Source organism: Corvus kubaryi, unplaced genomic scaffold (assembly GCF_017639235.1).
Source record: "Corvus kubaryi isolate FWS band 111438036 unplaced genomic scaffold, C.kubaryi_AGA036_p1.0 37300, whole genome shotgun sequence".
In the NCBI taxonomy this organism is placed as follows: domain Eukaryota; kingdom Metazoa; phylum Chordata; class Aves; order Passeriformes; family Corvidae; genus Corvus; species Corvus kubaryi.
In genome coordinates this window covers 9,861,478-9,882,487 of record NW_024581093.1, presented here as the reverse complement: position 1 = coordinate 9,882,487, position 21,010 = coordinate 9,861,478, and the positions used below count along the sequence as shown (strand labels likewise).

The window sequence follows — 21,010 nt, the reverse complement described above, 5'->3', positions numbered from 1 at the left end:
GGCGGGCGAGGACGCGGCCGGGGCCGAGCCGGGTCCCGCGGGGGGCGCGGCCGCCGCCCCGTCCCCGCCGGGCGAGGACGGCGAGACCCGGCAGCGCTACGAAGAGCTCTGCAGGAGCCTCAACATGGACGAGCGCGCCCGCGCCGAGGCCTGGCTGAGCTACCAGAGCATGAGGCGCAACTACACCCTGGAGGTGAGGGAGGGGCGACGGGGCCCCGGCCGGCCCGGGGGGGAGGCTGGCGGGAGGTGGGGGGTGAAGTGCGGAGGGAAGGAACGGCCCTGGAGGCGCGGCGGCCTCTCCCTCGCACCGCCCGGGCGGCCGGGAATAAACATCGCAATTTGGAGTCATAGCGGCGGAAAGGTGTTAAAAATGGAAGTGCCCCCGTCGCTGTGGTCCTTCCGCTCCCAGCAGTTCGGCCGAGGAGCGGCACGGTGGCCTCGGCCAGCGCCGCTCCGCAGCAGCGCAGGTGTGATCGCATTTATCAGTTATTTATTGGGGGCTTGTATGGCCGCGGCACGGCCCGGGCTGGGGGTAAAGGGTACAAGGTAAAGGGTACAAGGTAAAGGGTTGGTCACGTCGTTCTTGAAAACAGGAACACGCGGTGACGCGCCGGGGAGCTTTGGAGGCGCCTTTTATCGGTGCCTTCCTATAGTAAAGGTGGCGCTTGTGATAATCCTCGGGAGTTCTCCGGTCTCCCCAGCGCTGCCCTCCCCGTGACCGGGCGGCTCTCGGGCAGGGCTCGGTCCTGCAGCGCTGGAGCCGCCCGTGCGGGAAGGAGGAGTCCCGCTCCGACAGCGCCTGTGTCACATCGCAAACGGGCTGCGATGCTCGGCAAGGAGCCTTGACTTGCCCCCGAAGGTGTGCGCTCACCCGGCCCCGTGGCATCACGTAGCCTGACAAAACTACAGCATCGAATTCAGTTTGGCCCCTTGTTTAACCCGTCCTTTTCCCACTGAAGTGTTGCTGTTTGATCAAAGAGGGAGACTAAAACTTCAAGTGCTCATTAGAATTAATTTCTGTCTTTAGGTGCCAGACTGAATAATTGTTCTGCTGTGTAATACAGAGCAAAATGGAAGCTATGTTTTTCTTTTCCTACTGTCTGTTGAGGGCAGAGGAATGTTTTGGTGGCAAGGAACTGTAGCCTTTTTTTTTCCTTTTTTGTTTTGGTTTGGTTTGGTTTTTTTTTTTTTGTTTTGTTTTGTTTTGTTTTTAGTCAAAACAGTGCAAAATCTGTAGGAGAAGAACACTAAAAATATATTGCTATACTTTGAGTCAAGTGTGACATTTATAACGGTAACTAGTAATTTTGGCTTTGATGCAGTTCAGTATTAGGTGTCTATTTAGTACCTGTTTTGTTGCAGTTAAAAACCCAAAAGACAACAGAACTTTGAAACAGCAAATCAAGTTTGTCACTGGTTGAACTTCATCTTTTCGGGACACAGTTCTTTTCCCTGATGCTGGGGTAGCTAAGAAGCATGTTTTTCTTTTCAGTGAAGTTTTCAGATGCCTGATGTTTTGATTCACAGGGAAATGACATGCATTGGCTGGCTTGTGCCTTGTACGTGGCTTGCAGGAAAGCAATTCCAACTGTGAGCAGAGGAACAGCGGAAGGAAATTACGTATCCTTAATCAGAATCCTGCGCTGTTCAGACCAAAGGTAACTTTTCTTGCTGACTTTCCAAAGACTTACAGGACCTCAAAGAGTGCTTATCACCTTGTGAAATTGGAAATAGAGAATAAAAGCTAAGTGTGTTTCTTGTTCTCTGCTTTTAAAGATAGACTTTTTATCACTGAAATGTTTGTATTATAGCTCACTGCCACAGGAGTAGGGCAGCTCCTTTGGCTCAGTACTGTGTTCGTAAAAACACTGGTTTTCAAAGTAAGATACTGACTTCCTTCACTCAAAGGAGAAAGAAGCCAGTCACTGAAGAACAGTCAATTTTTGGGGTGTGTGAAGTGTGAACTTCTGACATGAGAAACCATTTTTAGTTCACTGTGAAAATACTCATATGATTTATCTCCATTTTTACATAAGAAAACTTCACTCTTCACATGTTCTTGCTAAAGTCACTAAATGAGGTCAGAATCTGATTAACAAATTTGCATCAAATGTTTATGTCCATAAAGTAATAAAGAAAAGCTTCTGAAACATTTTACTTCATTTATTAGCAATCTCATTGTTTCCTAAAAGTTCTGTAGGTTGGCACAAAAAGAAGAAAGAATGTTCTTACATACTTTTTCTCCCATTTCCTCTACTGTTGAAGCATTGCTGTTGATTTAAACAATGCAGAAGTGTTCCTGTATAAACTTTTGTTTTCCAAATCAGAAATTCAGGGAATTGAATGTTCATAAATTGTTTCTGTGATCTGGGCTAGCAAAGACTAATAACAATGAAAAAGAAGATGTAGATAAAGAAGCCGAAAAGGAATTAAAGACAAGTTTGCAAAGTGCAATTTACTAAAACTTAAGAGGTTTTTCATACTTTGTAGAATATTCTTAGCATTGTAGGTCTTACAGGTTGTTTTATTTAAGTTAATAAATTATTCTGAAAAATAAGGCAAGTTGATTTCAGAGTAATCTGACTGTTGGAGTTGATTTTGTCTTTGTGAGGAAATGCCAGACTTGTGAGTACATAGTTAACATGGTTATCAGCTGAGGATCTAAAAATATTTCACGAGCTGTCTGAGCTCATCCATGTTTATGGGTGAAGGACTGGCTCTGAGTTCGTTGTCATGTTTGCAGTGCCACCATTTCCTCAGTAGTTTGGGAAGTAGAAATTGCACTTTTGTTGAAAATCTATAGTTTATTTCTGCAGGAAAAACAAACGGCCTTTCTGATCTAACTTGTTGGGTATTTCCAGCTTGATCGAGTTTTTTAACAAGATGAAGAAGTGGGAAGACATGGCAAATTTACCATCCCAGTTCAGAGAGCGAACTGAGAGATTAGAGAGAAACTTTACTGTTTCTGCAGTCATTTTTAAGAAGTATGAGCCCATTTTTCAGGACGTTTTCAGGTATCCTCAAGAAGATCAACCTCGTCAACAGAGAGGAAGAAAACAGAGGTGTGTTTCTGTTATTTCCAGACTAATTTTAGAGCGTTACTTTAGTGAAAATATAATGAACTTGCTTGGTTGTTTTAGTAGTAATTTGACTGTATTTTCATAGTTGTTTATTGTATCAGAGTTGGTTTGTCCTTACCTGTGGTAAATTTTTAATCTCTTTTTTGGTTTCAGATCTGACAGGGGGCAGGAAATCCCGAAGCTGCTGAGTTTCTAATTATTTAGGGGTAGGGGAGAGGGGAGAGATTTCAATCAGCCTGTAGACAAGGGAAGCACTAGTATTGCAAAGTTTAGTCAGTTTCACTGCCCAGTAACTCCCATGGATTTCTTCATCGATGCAGATCTTGTGGATATTTTACTTCATAGTGGAAGCTTTGTTTCTTTCTTACTCTGTGTGTTAGGAGTGCTGTGGAATTGAACTTGCAGGCTGAGGCTGGGGTTCTGATTGTACCTACACTAAACCTGTGTGCATCTTTCTGTATTAGCTTTAGGCAGGGTTTTGTGGGAAGGGTGTAAGATTTTGGCCACACTGTAGTAAAGCTTGGTTTTCTCTTTGAGTTATTGACTGTTGTATGATGTTTTGTCAGTTTTGTTTCATCGAGCTTATTGTCTTCTTGCTGTGTTTTCCTCCAAAAGACGACAACCATGTACTGTGACGGAAGTTTTCCAGTTTTGTTGGGTGCTGTTTGTTCATGCAAAAGGTAAGAGATCTGAAACAGATGAAATACAGCAGACATGGGTTTATTAGTCATTATTTTATATCAGTCCTTAAAACACCAAATAGGTGCAGTGTACATATAACCTTTATTGTAAGAGCAGACTTAAAGCTTATAAGAACAGTAGAGAATTTCAGATGTTTTTCTTGATAATGACTGTTGAGAGAAAAAAGAAGGATAAAAAGGATTAAATCCTCATTTTAGGCTTCAGTTGTTCAGTCATAGCACATATAGTCTAAAATCTTTCCTCATCAAATCTGTGTCTTGAAGAGTTCCCACATTCCTAGGCCTTGTTTCAAGTCCTGCTTTGATGAGTGTTCACTGTGAGTGATACATAAATAAGGTAGTGCTTTGGGGAAGGTAAAGACAGGATTGATATTCCACATGGAAAGAGCATCATTGTAGGTTCAAATCCACTGATAATGTCCAGTAACTTGATTTTTTTCATAATATAACATCTATTAGGGGAAAACCAATATTTTAATGTCTTCAAGGAGAGGGATAAAAGGAATTCTGTTTTGGTTTGGGGGTGTGTGGTGGGATGTGTTTTTTCAAATTTAGAAGTGAATCAGTGTTAAGATTCCTACAAGTGTGCTTTGATTCCCTTAACTGGATGATTTTGAGGCTAGGACAGAGTAGGCTGTGGCAATATAGAATGGCCTGGCACTGATTTTGTTCAGCACAGAACTTTTTTTACAAAGCCTTTCTTTCTACACTGTGCCACACTGCAGAGGGATCCTGGCAGCAGTACTGAACCCTCAGCACCACATCCCTGTACGAAGGTCAGGAAGGGTGTGCTGCTGGGCACAAGTGCTGCACTGAGCACTCTGTCCTGTGAAGAAGATGCCTTTTTGTAAGGCTGCAGATTTCACCTTATTGCACAAGAGAAATCTTTCCTAGACAAGTGTGGTGCTTTCAGCCCTGAAACACAGCGTGATTTCATCCACTGAGCCCAGAGGAGACTTAGTACTGTACTTATTTCCAGTCAGTCAGGACTTCACTTCCTTAGCGTAGGCAGGCAGCTGAGAGAATAAGTAGGTCAGTCTGAAAAATCACAGATTTTTCTTTTCCTTTCTGTAAAGTCCTTATTTCTGTGGGAAGGCTGGATGGTTGACAAGGTGCAGAGGGACTTCATGGTTCTTCCTGTTGCTAAATGATTGATTAATATGTTTGAGTAACTGCATCATTGATTGACTACATCTTAATTAGCAAGCAGTTTCAGACATGCTAACTAACCTTATGGAGAATACCTTGTTGATAATGCATCCAACTGAATTTTAAAAGAAAAATAATTACAGTACACAGAAGCTGTAAAGTTACTAGGTGATTATTAAAGTGTGGCAGCACAAAAATGGAAACTGAATGTTGACTATTAAGGCATTAGGTGTTGGTGTGAGGTTTTGTTGTGTGTGTTTTGGGGGTGAGCAGTAAATCCTTATTACAGCAACCACACATCAGTGGCAGGCCCAGGCTTGTCTGTTCCTGCAGCCCATTGCCTTCAGTTCACGCACTGCACACGGAGGGAGCCCCTTGCTTAGTGGGACTGTGCTTCTGGCATACTGTTTGTAAGGATCTTTAAACTCTTCTATTTCTTTGTTTAAAATCAATGGGGGAAAAAAATCTCTGCTGCACTGAGATAACATGTTTTTTATTATTTGATACGAGGTTGTGAAAGTGAGCATTGTTTGAAATGTCAGCAACAAAAAATTATTATGGAACTACTGGTACTGTGCAATTATATTTATTTTTGACTATGCTGACAGTAATGACTGCCATGGTAGTTGTCGTGGTTGTGAAGTTGAACCTATGTTATGACAGTTACTTTGAGAATTTTATTGATTTAAGTTTTTCTAATAGTATTTAGGACTTTCATTGTTTTGCTGTGAACTTTTAATGATTTGGAAATAACTGATAAGTGGGTAAAGTTAATTAAAATTTCATCTAGGGTTCATTATTTTCAATAGTTTAAATTCTCTGCATTGAAGTTATTTTTCTTCTAACAAACACAGAACCAGAAAATAACATAAATTTGAACAAACTAGTGTGTTACTGATAGAACACATCAAAATGAATATACGATTACAGAATTTTTCTCAATTATGCTGTTATTTTTCTAAGTGAGTTTATTACTATATGATAGATTTCTTCAAGAATTTAAATCTGTTCTTCAGAGTGGGTTCAGCTAAGTGATTTGGAGCTTCCCTGAGGAAAAAGGGGAGAGGGAAAGAGTGGAAGAGTTATTAGTATTTAAGGAGTAATAGAAACATCATGCTGTGCATAAAAAATAATGGAATTGTGATTTATGATATTAATTAATTGTATAGTTTATTTTACAAAACTGTTTTTAGCTATGGCCACTCCTCTAGAGGAATATCATAAACATAAATGAGTTCAATAAAGAGTAATGACTCTGAATGTGATCTTTGTGGAAGGTAATAAAAGAGTGAAGAGGTTACAAGGACTCTTTCCTGCAGGAAGATAATAAACAAAAAATACTTAATAAACCAGATCAGAGATAGGCACATTTTAGCTCTTCTGTAAAGCACAAGAGAAATAAAGTTACATTTATTACTATTTATAATGACCGTGCCCCCAGCAAAATTTTTGTAAGAAAACAGATTGTTAAAAAAAAAAAATCAGACTTTGAGTTAAATAGAGATTTGTTCTGGAGAGTGAGGGGCAGGGGCTGAAGGAGGGAGCAGTTTCTAGGCCATCTGAAAACCTGGGTCTAGCCTTGCCAAGGTTAAAGTTCTTTGCAACTTCTTACAGCAATGCAAAGTCAAGGAAAAGGGGAAAAGTTGAGTCTCAGAACACCTCCTACCCCTCCTTGGCCTTCAGAGCAGGATTTGCTTTGGGCAGGTGCAGTGGGAATCCAGTGAAGGACGTGACTCTGCCAGGCAGTGGGGCTGGTGCTGCCAGAGTTAGGGAAGCACATTTTTCTTCCTTGAGGCAGTTTGCGCTGCTTTGAGTTATTTAAGCACTGGTTAATGAGATTACTGTGAATGAGGGAGCAGCAACAGCATATTTGTCAACATTTTGGTATTGTTTGACTTCAAAACAGCACAATATATTTGAATTCCTTCACAGTTATTGTTTCTGAAAAAATATTTTACTTTTGTATTTGTTTTATGTTGCTGAATGTGAGTCTGCTTTACTGCCTGTGTTGCTATCCAGATATTTATAGTCAGCAAAGTCTGTGTTTCCAAGATTCCATTATTCATTGTAATACAAACATCAACAGTGTTTTGGTTAAAAAATGTTCAATTCCATGCCATTTTTTTGTCTTACGTCTTTCTAATATTGCAGGAAATTTTCCTATGATCAGTGATGACTTGGTCAATTCCTACCATCTCTTGTTATGTGCTTTGGATCTCGTGTATGGAAATGCTCTGCAGTGTCCTAACCGTAAAGAACTCCTGAATCCTAATTTTCAGGGTATGTTGAAAAAAAAAGTTGATTTGAAATACATGAGAATTAATGTTTTCTGTTTCTGGCTATGCAATTCTAATTCCATTAATGTAATAATAACAGACTAGTGAATTTTGTCAATAATACATTAAGTCAAGAATTTGATGTACTGTGGAAATACCCTTGAAGGAAGCTTGATAGTAATAATTTGAGTTAATGAGGGTTTAATATCAGTGAAAAAGTGCATAGTGACGCAGCCATCACTGGACACAGTAAGACTGGAATGTTCCCGTGATGCAGCAGTTTGGAAAGGCCCGGGGCTCAAACGGGAGATTTGTTTCTCTCTCATTTCTGGATTGCTGCTGTTCTCTTTCTGAAGAGAATGGAGGTATAGGTTGACTTGATAACCACAAATGCAAATGAATGGTGAGAAGTTGCCACTGAGTTTCTGATGTAACTCTTCCCAGACTTGCATTTCATTTTCAGTGCTGTACAGTATTGGCCTGTACTTGCAGCGCTTTGGATGTGACCTGGGACCATTATCTCAAATAAATATTGTAGTTCACAAGTGTTTGATTTTTTTCCCTATTGGAATTGATATATTTAATTTTTATCACTTAGTCACTAATGTTCTTAAATCTCTAACTTAAAATTTGCTTTCGATAACATTACCCAGTTGAGTGGGCATTATGTAATTAGTAGTTCTTTCAAAGGAACTAGTTAGTTTACTGTTTTAATTTCATACTAGCTTGACTACACAGCTTAGAATCTAAGTTTAATAAGAAAACAGGATATGGATTTGCAAAATTATATCATACAATATTCTTAATTGTAGGTCTACCTGAAGACTTCCATAGTAAGGATTATAAAGTATCATCTGATCCTCCCTGCATCATTGAAAAACTGTGTTCTTTACATTATGGATTAGTTTTAGAAGCAAAAGGTATAAAGGAACATTTTTGGAAGCCATATATTCGGAAGCTTTTTGACAAAAAGGTTCGTCAGTAAATTTGTAATGTAGAAAAATCTCTCCTTACTTGTTAGCTTCAAAACGTTTCTAAGAAATGAAGTGCCCATCGTTTGTTCTTAAATGTCTTACAGCTCTTAAAAGGAAAAGATGAAAATCTGACTGGGTTTCTAGATCCTGGGAACTTTGGAGATAGCGTGTAAGTCACTGTGGTGTGCTTTGTGTGAGTGTCCCTCTGTAACCCAGCTGCCCTTGTTACCTTATCTGAGCACTGGTAGCTGCCTCGTGTGTTTAGTAATGGCCATCCACCACTGCCTTCCAGTTCCTGTGAGTGCTGTGGGCTGAGGCCTGCTTGAAAGAGGAGTGATGTTTCAGGATGGTGGTATCTGATGTCTGCTTTTACTCTTGTGTTTCTCTTTCCAGGATTTTTTTTTTTTGTATGTAACTCAAAGGGTTATTGTGAAAATGCTGTGGGAGCACGTTGAGTAGGAAGTGGGAGGGAAAGAATTGGGTGTGGTGGTGTTTAGAGATGTTCATGGGTGTGAATTACTTTCTTTTAATGATACAAAAATGGTTCAGTGTAGTTTATGATACGATGCTGTGTAAATTTTGAGGAGTTTCCACAAAGTAGGAGTTCTCAGTATTTTATTGCATTTTTCCTGCAGCTGGATAAATGGCAGGGCATCAGATATGTAGGGAGAATAATGTCCTTGCCGCTGTTATGTTTAAGGTGCTGTAGATCTTAAAGGAGCTTCAGTGCTTCAGTGAGGGTCAAAAGAAATCTGAAGTAGACCTCCCCCAGGCCAGAACTGTGTTTGTTGTGTGAGCAGGTGAACAAAGCAGTCTAAATAAAGGGGGTTTGTCTGTCTTTCCTTCCTGCTGTAGAAAAGCCATCAACAAGGCCTATGAGGAGTATGTTCTGTCAGTGGGAAATCTCGATGAGCGAATCTTCCTTGGCGAGGATGCAGATGAAGAAATTGGAACTCTCACAAGGTGCTTAAACACGCCTTCAGGAATGGAAACAGCTGAAAGGGTACAAGTGAAGAATAATTTGCAGCAGCATTTTGACAGGGTGAGTATGGCATGGTCTGTGTTGCTGTTTTTATATGCCACCTTCCCTCACAGTCTATGGAGACAGAAATAAGACACACCTAGGAGTGTGGGGAGAAAATGGGAGGAGTATTGGGAGCTAGACTTCATGGTGAAGAATGTAATGTGTTTGTTAAAATAAGTAATTGTGTGGTTAGGTGATTAGAAGATGCATTGATTTTGCTGTGTGCTAATTGAAGGGATGTCCTTTATGTTACATTATTTTAATGCGATGGCTTGATCGGATGCAAATAAACTAAAATGCTGATCAGAAGAACTTCTCATATTAGAGATTAAACCTGCTGAAAGGAAACCCTAGCTCAGTACACTTTTCGTATGAGGTGCAGCTACCTTTGTTACTCAGGGGCTAGGAAGGGAGTACTGGGGTTTGGGGGGATTTTTTAGATTGGTCTAGTTGTTTCACACTTTAATTCCAACATCTGCATTTCAGCACAGGTCACATCCCCTCTGTTTATACAGAACGGTTTGATACAAACATATGAGCAACACAGACAAATTCTTCATTGCTGGTTCTTACCTGAGTCATGGTCTGGTTTGGGCTGTTTGATTGGGAGCCATTTTTTTACCATAACACAGAGTAAGAATTCTGCAGATTGATGTTTCTAGGTTATGATCTTTATCAAAGTTTATAAAAGTGTGCATATGTATATGTGGTTATATTTTTGTTTTCAGTCCAAATCACTTAGGATCACAACCCCCCTTACTGGCCGCAAGTACATTAAAGAGAGCAACCCATATGTGACACCTGTTTCCATAGCAACCTACAGCCTGAGCCGCCTGCACACGATGCTGGCAGGGCTGAAAAATGCCCCCAGTGAAAATCTGGAGCAAATACTCAGGTAAATTTGATGTTTAGCCAAATAATCTTATTTTCTATTCTGGTTTTAATAACAAACATTAATTCTGAACAGTGTAATTTAAAATGCGAGCCAGTCTTTTACTCCTGGAGTAAAATGGAATCCAGAGAGACATTTACATTTCAAAGGAATCTCTTTATTTAGACACATCTGTCCTTAGAGACTGATAAACATCCACCATTTAAAACCCAACAGTTTTGAGCTTCTCTAACCACAAGTTGCCAGTATAAATTGTCAAGACTTTTCTTCCTGCTTAGCAAATGGCACTACATAGGAAATCACTCCATACTGTAGGAGAGGCAAACTGCACCTTATTTGCCATGTGGATAAACTGTTGCTTCAGGAATAATTTATTTTTAAACAATTTTTATGTCATGTGGAAAGTGCTGTTTAAATATCTCTCCTTGATCATGAAAAGATGAACATATTTACTGCAGTCTATACAATAATATGATGTTTTGCAGTTAGACACATTTGGATCTGTTTGTATTGCTGTGCAATATATTTCCTTTTTTTTGTGCTTTCAACATATAAAAAATAGGGGGCTTTTGGTCTTTGTAAGAATAGTATATTGAAAATGTTTAGTTTTTATTTCAGGTCGTGTTCCAGAGATCCTTCTCAATCCATTGCAAACAGAGTAAAAGAAATGCACGAAGTGTACTGTCAGAGCACACAGTCTGAAGGAGAATTCAGTAATTTTTCCAAAGGTGGGAAACATTTTGCTTATCCAGATAAGAATTAAAATGCCTGTAAACGCATCCATCTCTTGTAATTAAGTTTTACATACAGGTTATGCTTTAGCACAAGTGGCTTTTCTACTTCTCTTGACTTTTCATGTATTCTTTAGACAGCAAATTTCAATGCTGTGTAAAATTTTATAATCAGCCTTAGTTTGAATCACTGGAATTTGATCATGCTTTGAGTACTAGAGAAGTGAAAAGCACTGTTAAGTGTACCACTTTTTCTCTCAAATATAAGAATATTAGTGGTGGCATGGATTTCTATGATGGTAGAGAAAATCTGAGTAACTGTAGTCTTCAAAAACCCAACAGCAATTTTAGCTTACATGTGAGGATGGATTAGTACAGGTATTAAAATCCTGCCAGTAAAAACACAAAAACACAACTTGCAAAGTTGTCTTGATATCTGAAGTGCCTGAAGATGGATTGAATATGAGGAAGATGCTCTTGACCTTGTTTCTTAATAAGGCCTTCCTTTGTTCTTGTCAACTTAGTTGCTTCAGTGCTTTTTGTTGCACAGTGCGAGGTGGATCCTTACAGGTGTGTTTTTCATTGCATTTTCTGAATTGGAATTGTGTACATTATAGCAATGTTAAGGATTGTTCTTATACATGGTGATGTCACCGAAATCTGGGTTCAGTAGCAAGTTATTCTGCTCTGCATTCACAAGTCAGTGCAATGTAGGAGAAGGATCCCTACTTTAACTGGTTTAGTCCTGAAAGTATTGTAGCCACAGAAGCACAGAAATCCACACAAGCTACTGTTGCATCTCTGTACCTGAAGATGAAGAAGATAATGCTTTTATGTTGCATTTTACAATATTGCTTTTATTTAAACTTCCTGCAGATGTTGCTAGTAAACATTTTCGTCGTGCTGAGATGCTCTACTACAAGGTCTTGGAGTCAGTCATTGAGCAAGAAAGGAAGAGACTGGGAGACGCTGACTTATCTGTAAGGAAAACTAATCAAAGGGTTCCTCACTTTTAAAGTTGGACCTGCAAAAAAAGAACACAGATGTAGAGCAGAATTGTCAGCTATTTAAAATGAGGGTAAATCTCTGAGAAGAACCCTGTAAGTACACCTGAATGGAAGAAAAAAGGTTCAAGAAATTATTTGTGTTTGCAAACACAAAGATAGATGAAATTTTTAATGAGTAAAGGAGGGCTCATTTTGAATTCTGTTCTGTCCCTTACAAAATAGCTTCACTTTTTGTAAGCTTGAGAATCTTGCTGTTGAGACAATAAAAAAAGTTGTTTATTGTTCTATAGTTACACTGTAAAATAAGCTTTAAAATTTGCAACTCTTGCAGGCAATACTGGAGCAAGATGTGTTTCACAGGTCTCTGCTGGCATGTTGCCTGGAGATCATTACCTTTACATACAACCCACCTGGAAACTTCCCGTTCATCACCGAAATATTTGACATTCCAGTTTATCATTTTTACAAGGTAATGTGTTGGATAGCTAGAAATGCTGATCAGGTCATGAGTGCTCATTGACCTGTATGACAGTATAGGATTGAGTCATAGTAATGCAGCCTTCATATTTCTAATAGTCTCTTCTTCCATGAAAATCAAGTATTGGACTTAGATCTTTGTTTAAGAATCAATGTATGAAACAAGTACGTTATGTTGATCATAATTATCCACTGCACAGGTAATTGAGGTTTTCATTAGAGCAGAGGATGGCCTTTGTCGGGAAGTGGTAAAACACCTGAACCACATTGAAGAGCAGATCCTGGAAAGTATGGCATGGAAACGGGAATCTGTACTGTGGGACAGGATCAGAGAGAATGAAAACAAAGTTCCTACTTGTGAAGAGGTGAGCACATCTCAGTGTGTTACACTGCTTTCATAATCAGACAGAGGCCTTTGTACCCTGAAGGAGAGGCCTTACGAGGCCCAGTAGCAATCCCACCATCGCAGCCCATCAGTGCAGGGAAGGCAGTACGTGCAGTGCAGTGTGCTCTGGCCTGGTTAGAGTCATCTCTGTGGAGACATCTGCAACAGAGACAGGCAGCAGAGAAAATTCTCACCCAGTATTTTATCTAGTATTTTATTGGTTAGCAGAACAATGAACAAAAATGGTCAAGCAGGAAAGTCTCACTTGAAAAGATTATTAAGCAAGAATGTGGTAAAAAGTACACACAGCAGTAGTCACAGAAAGACTATTACAGTGTGTATCTTCCAGAGCAGCACAATCACTATGCACTACTGGTTTTCTTGGGCTAGTTTGGCTTAGGGTAAGTTGGTCGCTTTTCTTGTTCTTTTTCCACGGAGTTTTGCTGTTCAAAATCTGTAGTGCTGTAGCTTTTAAAAATTTGCTATGTAGTTAATGTGTGATAGAGACACTCTAATAAAAGGATAAATATTTTAGGTAATGCCACCTCAGTACTTCGAGAAATCTGCTGGGAACAGTGTTGTAGGTTCACCATTGACACCACGGCGAATAAACGAGGTTCGTGCTGAAAGTGGAGGACTGGGAAAAGGTGAGATTTTTTAAAAGCAGAACATGCTATGCATTGCTTAGCTAGATTAAATTATGTAAGGAAGGACGCTGCTTTAATGCCAATGTACAGTTAGCTGCAAACACATTTGTGAATGGTATTTGTATTGCAACTCACAGAGTTGCATCAGAGGTGTAAGACTGATGGATTCATTGTATCACTGAACTAAATACTGCTTTGATAGGGTGTTCTCAGGTGATAGATACGAACAGCATGTGTGTATGTATATGTTAAACAGTATTTATACAGGCACACACACAACTTATGCTCTAATTGATTTGCTTTATTACTATGCCAGGAGAGAAACTCCACTATATATTGAGTTATGTGACATCTCAAACTTTTTTTGCTAGAAGAAATAAAATATAATACATGAACTTAGAAAAATATTAAACACAGCATTATCTAAGATTAAGTCATCTCTAAAAGCAGTATGTACTTCCAGAAATTCTTTCCTGAAGAGCTTTGAATGACAGATTTTGGTTTGCATTAGATTTCCATCACCTAGTTGTAGAAGAAGGGATTATAAAACAAGAGTTAAATCTATATTTATATGTGTGTGTGTGTTTTTCTTCCCCAGGCCTTTCCTCCCCTCCAGCCACCCTGTACGACAGGTACAGCTCTCCCACAGCCAACCCCACGCGGCGGCGCCTGTTTGCTGACAATGACAGTGCCCCCGAGGGTGGCACCGCGGTGAGGGTGCCCCCGCAGCCCGTGGTGAGCACGGTGCCAGTGCAGAACGTGAGCCCCGAGGCCGTGTCCGTGACTCCTGTGCCTGGCCAGACCCTGGTGACCGTGGCAACGGCCACCGTGACAGCCAACAACGGGCAGACGGTGACAATACCAGTGCAAGGTGAGGGAAAAGCTGCTGCACAACTATTCAGGCTTGTTCCCATCAGAGTATTAGAATACAGCCAAGAAGAGAGGGGGGAACAGTTGGCCAGAAAAAAGTATGTTCATAAGGATTCATAAGTAGGAAAAATAGTTTGAATAGACAAGCAGAGTTTAAGGACGGAGCATGTAGAGCATGAGGATGTTCTTCTGACTGCCAGGGTCTGTTTTATAAAACAGTTGTTTCAGTAAGCCCTCCTGGAACTGAGAGGGGATGAAAGCTGCATTAGTATGAAAACCTTAGTTCAGCTTCATTATCTTCTTGTCTTAGGATGAAGTTTCCAAAGTATTTTGATTAAACAATCTCATGTATAATATGCTAAGTGTATAGTTATAAGCAGCTAATAAGAACTGAATTGTTTTAAAAAACTCAAAACCACAAACACACACACACGTCCCCCACAGAACTTGCCCTTACTTCAGGCTCTTTTTGTTAAATTACAGGTATTGCCAATGAAAATGGAGGAATAACTTTCTTCCCAGTCCAAGTAAATGTAGGTACCCAGCCGCAGGCTGTGTCTGGGCCCATGCAGCCTCTGAGTGCCCAGACTCTGGCTGGCACCCTGAACACTCAGATGACTGGGGCAGCACTGCAGTTGCCAGGCCAGTTAACAGTGCAGCAGATCTCCCCTGGCGAGCAGAGACACACCCAGCACTTCACTGCCACAGCTGTCAGGCCTCGCAAGATGGGCTCTCTTTCACTCTTCTTCAGAAAGGTACTTCTTGATCTAAGGTTGCTTTGCTTAGTTCTTGTTTTGGTAAACCTGCAGTAATTTAAACAATACACGCTTATTGGTTGTAATAATGAGGGTGTATTTAATTTAATCTATACCTTTAGTTATTCATACACACAGAGTAGTTTTCTCCTGCAGGCCACTTCTCACTAGCAAAGGAGTGTGCTAGCACATCAGGACTTGGAAATAGATTCTGTACTTGGCCAGCAGGTTCTTAAAGGTGTCCCTTTTCTTGAAGACTCTTCCAAAGAAAGAGGTTCTCTTTTGAGACTTTCTGGTTTATTCAGTACAGGGGTTTCTGTAGGCAATGCAGTGCCCTTTCTGGGCTCAGGACAGCTTAAAGGCTCAGGACAGATTTAAGCTTCAAACAGATGTTTTCTTAGCACTGACACCAGTACTGAGAATGTCTGTGTCTTGTAAGTAAAAAAGTTAAATTTGAATTTAGTTACTCTTCTCTTGGCTTAGCACTGGCACAAGCTCTACAGGTGTGCAAGTCTGAACTACTCTTGCTGGGTCAGAAAAGCAGTGTTGCTGTGGCCCTGAGCACAGTGTCCATTGCCACAGGTGTATCATTTGGCCAGTGTTCGTCTGAGGGATCTCTGTGTCAAACTTGATGTGTCTGATGAGCTGCGCAAAAAGATCTGGACATGCTTTGAGTATTCCTTGGTGCACTGCCCTGAAATCATGATGGACAGACACCTGGATCAGCTGCTGATGTGTGCCATCTATGTCATGACTAAGGTAAAATGTGAACAAAGAAAAAGCAAACAAAAACTCCTTTAATACTTAATATTCCAAATACTACAATTCCTCAAAAAACCTCAAACCAAGAAACACACAGAGAACCACCCCCAAACAAAACAAAATACAAAAGCCCGCAGACAAACTGAGAACCTTTTCTGTGCATCCCCCTTCCGTTAGGTTACTAATGAAGACAGATCATTCCAGAACATCATGCGCTGCTACCGGACACAGCCGCAAGCCAAGAGTCACGTGAGCACAGTCACAATTTAAATATGTGGGGTCTGGTTTATTAAATGCCTTTGTTCTATTGTGGGAACAGATCATTTGGCAAAGCAACATTTATTATTAAGGGGATGCAGTCCATGAGTCATTCCCAAAAGAGAGTGGTCATATCCAAAATCCTGCACTACTGAAAGCTTTCTATGCTAAACTATAACTAAAATAGAAAATGTCTTTACTTAAAACCTAAGTAGGCAGTACCCATGGGGTATTATTCCTCTTAGGAGGCTGTATTTTTACTGCAAGCAGCCGTTTGGTACCACAGGCAGCAGATGTGTCATGCAGGCAGTTGTTCCCTGGCTGGGTACCTGCTGCACCCTCCCCTGCTCACGCTGCTCCCTGTCCCCGCAGGTCTATCGCAGTGTCCTGATCAAGGGCCGCCGCCGCCGCCGCCACTCCGGCAGCAGCGACAGCAGCAGCCAGCAGAACTCACCTACGGACAGGAGCAAAGATAGGAACAAAGAAAGAAGTGAGTGATGACAAATGCCAGGTGTTTGGGTTTAATTCAATTTCCAAAACCGTGCGTAAAGTAAGAGTCGGATTTTGTGTTGTCCCACCCTAAACAGTTCCTCCTTTGATAAACTTAGACACAGTTAAAAATACATTGATAACATTTAAGAGTTGCTCTAGCTTAAGGTTTTTATTGCACCCACTCTGGACAGTTTCAAATCTCTCCCCACATGCACTTACCTTGGGAATTTGCTGTGCTGGTCTGAACTCTGAATTTGCAGAATGAGGAAATCTGGGCTAGCCCAGGTTCACAGTTACTCTTATCACAACCACAGAGCTGCAGCATTTCTTTTGTAGCACTGTCTGTCTGCAGAGATAGGACCACCACCACAGCATTGATTTCAGTATAGCTGACAGCTCTGAAGATCCTTCTCTTGCTGTGTGAACTGACACATTTTCCTTGAATTAACTTCTATAAAGGAAACTGAAGAAGTGATGCTGTGTATTCCTACCAGCAGTTTCCAAGATATTTAACAGATGATGGTAGAAGCTGTAGGTATTAATATTTTCTGTCACAGGGAGGTGGCAGGGAGGGAAGGGAAAAAATACATATATTTTGCAACTTTCCACATTAAATTAGTATGAAGTATGACCAAGCCAAGTATTTCTCCTACTAACAGAAAAAACTACCATTCTTTACTTGAAAAGGTGACAGGTGGCAACAAGAAAGAGCTAGAAGTATAACACAAATGCTGTAAAATGGAGTTTCAGCTCTTTTTATATTGTCATGCAACTCAGCTCCTAGGGAAAATCCCTTGCAGTTTATCCAGTAAGAAGTCAGACATCAACAAAGCTTTTATGTACGGGAAAACGCTCAGGGATCAAAACGGGCAGCACTTTGGTGGCAGCAGGTTCCGGTCCCTGTTTCCCAAGGGTGGCTGGCTGTGTGTGTGCAGGGGAGTGTCTGGGCCTGCAGGGCTGGCAGTGCCTGAGCAGTGTGGCTGTGCCCGTGCAGGCAGCCGTGACTCCAGCCCGGTGATGCGCTCCAGCAGCACCCTCCCCGTGCCCCAGCCCTCCAGCGCACCCCCGACCCCCACCCGCCTCACCGGCCCCAACAGCGACACTGAGGAGGAGGAGCGGGGGGACCTCATCCAGTTCTACAACAACATCTACATCGAGCAGATCAAGGACTTTGCCCTCAAGTACACTTCAAGTGCAGTAAGTTACATTCTGTGCTTTTCCTTGGTAAACAAAGCTTTTTCTACTTACTATGCAGTGAAGTCCCCTTAAATTAAAAAATACTAATTTGCCCTAATAACGCAACAAAACTTGAATTTGTTGTACATCTGTATGGTCTCATATCCGTGGAAGAGCAAGCCCTGAGCTCAGGCTGCAGCTGCTGAGCACCTCTTCTCTCCTCACAGACAGACTCCCCCCCACTCTCGCCGTACCCGTTCGTGCGCCTTGGCTCCCCCCGCAGAGTGCAGCTCTCCCAGCACCACCCCGTGTACATCTCGCCACACAGGAACGAGTCTGCCCTCTCTCCCCAAGAGAAAATATTCTACTACTTCAGCAGCAGCCCCTCGAAGGTGAGACTAAAGGTTTTCAGTTTGATTCTTTAATTCCTTAACCCTGTTTCTTGTTCTTGGTAGTGAAATTAGAGCAGACCCTACAACACGACATTTTGTTTACCTTGTCCAACACACACATCGTCACTTAAGGCTCATCAAACTGCCAGTGCAACTGTCACAGCTGTAGGGCTGGATGGGCCTTTGAGCTCTGCATGCAGAGACACAACAAACTCCCTTGAGTTTGAGTAAGACTTTGTGTACTCTAGTAAGGGAAAGACCAGCAGAGTGATGAAGTACCTTGGTACAGTACAGATTTCCACAAGAAAAGCCTGTGCAGTCCCACTGTAATGCATCTAAAAACAGTTCACATCATATTGGGGCGGTCACTAAATACAGTGAGAGCTAATCCTTTTGCCCCCTTCCTCCCTCCTCCAGAGGCTAAAGGAAATTAACAGCATGGTTCGAACTGGAGAAACGCCCACGAAGAAGAGAGGCATCCTCTTGGAGGATGGAACTGAAGCCCCAGCCAAGCGAATCTGCCAGGAGAATCACACAGCTCTGTTAAGACGACTCCAGGATGTAGCAAATGACCGAGGGTCTCACTGAGCCTGCACAGCTCTTCCCTCCCTGACTGTGTCAAGCCTGGACCAGGGCATGAGGGGAGACAGCGCTGGGGACAGGGAGGATCCTCCTCAGACCCTCTACACAACCCCAGGGCCTGCTTAAGCTCTTCACAAGGCAAGTGACCCCTTTCCAGCCTTGCCTGGAGAACACACCCCTCTCACAGCTGTGGACCTTGCAGCAGGTAATTTACAGCTTTGCTTTGCTCTAGTCAGTGCCCTCAGCCCGTGTTCATGGTGCCTCACCTGTCAGCTGTGGCCAGACAGGTCCAGGTGCCTCAGCACAGAGCCCTGCACCAAGGTACCCACAGTCACCAGTGTCGGGGTTCCTCACTAACCCCCTCCACAAACTAACAGGAGTAACATTCTTACACAGTCCCATTTTGCTTGGAAAGGGACAAGGGGAGTAAGTGGTTTGAGCCCTGATGGAAGCTGGATGGATGGACTCTGTCCCTATTCAGGATATTCCATGTGCCCTTCCATGAGAACCATCAGTGGTAAGCTTTACTGTGTGGCCTTTTGCTGCTGTCCCAAGGGAGGTGATTATGTTGATTGGTTTGAGCTGTGCAGTCTTTGAAAGTGAACTTGTGTTCCCAAGGTGACACCTGGGCTGGGGCTGTGGAGCATCATGTTTAAGGCAGGTGAGTTTTGCTATATATTTGCAATGGCACTTTCTAAATGTGAATATTTTTTGCAAAGGCCGACTTCAGCTGTCTTTCTGTACTGAAACAATTTGACTTTTGTATTTATTTCAATCTGACATCCCATTGCTCCTCTTGTCAGCAAATGGCATTCAGAATTCATTGTAACTTGATGTATACGCAACAATGAATGCAAGAAGCCAGGGATGTGTACTTTCTTCAAGGAATTTTATATGCTTTGTTGTGCTTTTCTTGATAGTCAGGCACTATAGCCCTTGTGCCCTCAGCAGCAGAAAGGTGGTGCCCATCTCCTAAAACATATACTTAGATATTTTGTGTTTAAAGGACAGGGCTTGGGCGTTTGGTTTTATGTTTTGCTTTGGGTTTTTTAAATGGCCTAAATGAGGCTGCCTATGAGAAATCCCTCCCCTACTAACAGGATCACGAGGTGGTGCATATTACACTTACCACTTGTTTGCATTTAAAATAGTTCCAAAATACCAGACTTGTTAGGAAAGCATCAACCCTCTCCCATAGTACAGGATGCCAGTCCTCTGCTGGGGAGGGGGTGTTCTTCATGTAAAATGTGGCACACTCAGGTTCCACAAGGCTTTCTAAGGAAAAGCTAAAAGCCCTGTTTTCAGTCATTCCTGCCCTTCCAAATAATAGGAAAATTTAAGACTTAATTCCACTGCAAATTCAGCTAAAGTAAAATAAAAACATGGTTTTTCTTACCTGCATAACAAAAAGCTGAAGTCCAGAAGTTGTGTAGATGTTTCTGTAAAAATATTTATGGAAGTGTCAGACAATTCTTGTTGTTACTATGTTCCATTTACTTCACTTTGTATGAAAATATTGCAATTGTATTTTTCAATAAAGACTTTGTAAACTCACAGTTTTATGTTCTTGTGTGAAAAAGTATTGTATGTGCAAAGCTGCAATTAAGGGTTTAGAAAAAAATAAACACGTCTTAGGGAAAGGATTTACTCCTGCCCTGGTTTAGTCACTGTGGTTGTTCCAAGCGTGTCCCTTCCTGCTGCTCCATCAGAAGGCACCAGGCAGGGCCTGACAGGGACAGCAGTGCCAGGGAATGCCCCAGCTCCCTTGGCAGAGGAGGAGGAGGGTGGCTGTCTCACTGCACAACAGGAGGGCTCCAGAACGAACAATCTGCTTTGCCTTCCCTGCAGGAACTTTTAACACAACATCTCACACACCCAAAAACTTTATTTCATATGCACTGTGCACTCCCACTTCAACTGAGGGAAATTTCTAAACATTCTTAAGCAGTTAAGAACAGCTTTGACCACTACTGGCCAGTGCTGTATTTGTACAGCTAAGGGTACACTGGTTTTCTCCTGCATTTTTACCTAGGGGCCCTGATACTATTTCATCCACTGCTATTTCTGTCCATTTCTGAAACCAAGTTGCTAAGTTAGTATCAGCTGTAAATAACAATAAAGATACAAGTTGCAGTTTATAGTTTTTTAGCATTTGCTTCAAAAAGAAAAAAACCAACAAAAAAATACTTCAACAGAGGTGTTCCAAACGAAAATAAAAAAGGCATGCAAACTTGATATTAAAAGAAAAAAGAAAACAACTGAAGCGGCTTCAAATAATTTCTTCCATTACTTAGGTTTGGTTGAAATCCAACTGCAACCTCAGCAGGAGACTCCACTGGTGTAACTTGCAGATCTCTGGGAAATGTTCTTTAGAGAATTC

General features: G+C 41.6%; 1 protein-coding gene across 1 annotated transcript; it reads left to right on the top strand.

Annotated features, from left to right (window-relative positions):
• The first annotated feature begins 9 nt into the window (after nucleotides 1-9).
• Nucleotides 10-20,186, top strand: RBL2 (RB transcriptional corepressor like 2). Its single transcript, XM_042027505.1, has 22 exons — nucleotides 10-193; nucleotides 1,528-1,658; nucleotides 2,862-3,062; nucleotides 3,696-3,760; nucleotides 7,082-7,210; nucleotides 8,019-8,179; nucleotides 8,285-8,349; nucleotides 9,036-9,222; nucleotides 9,933-10,099; nucleotides 10,715-10,824; nucleotides 11,704-11,807; nucleotides 12,166-12,303; nucleotides 12,512-12,676; nucleotides 13,232-13,343; nucleotides 13,942-14,214; nucleotides 14,697-14,968; nucleotides 15,551-15,727; nucleotides 15,908-15,979; nucleotides 16,361-16,478; nucleotides 17,475-17,677; nucleotides 17,884-18,048; nucleotides 18,466-20,186. Exons 1-22 carry the CDS (start codon nucleotides 125-127, stop codon nucleotides 18,634-18,636), a joined length of 3,255 nt encoding a protein of 1,084 aa, XP_041883439.1. The 5' UTR covers nucleotides 10-124; the 3' UTR covers nucleotides 18,637-20,186.
• The last annotated feature ends 824 nt before the right edge of the window (nucleotides 20,187-21,010 follow it).

Bases quoted from the DNA above. Each gene is read 5' to 3' on its own strand.
- RBL2 (XM_042027505.1), top strand. From the start codon at position 125: ATGGACGAGCGCGCCCGCGCCGAGGCCTGGCTGAGCTACCAGAGCATG. The intron at 11,808-12,165 runs GTAAGGAAAACT...CAACTCTTGCAG, and splicing joins TGGGAGACGCTGACTTATCT to GCAATACTGGAGCAAGATGT. The intron at 17,678-17,883 runs GTAAGTTACATT...CTCTCCTCACAG, and splicing joins TCAAGTACACTTCAAGTGCA to ACAGACTCCCCCCCACTCTC.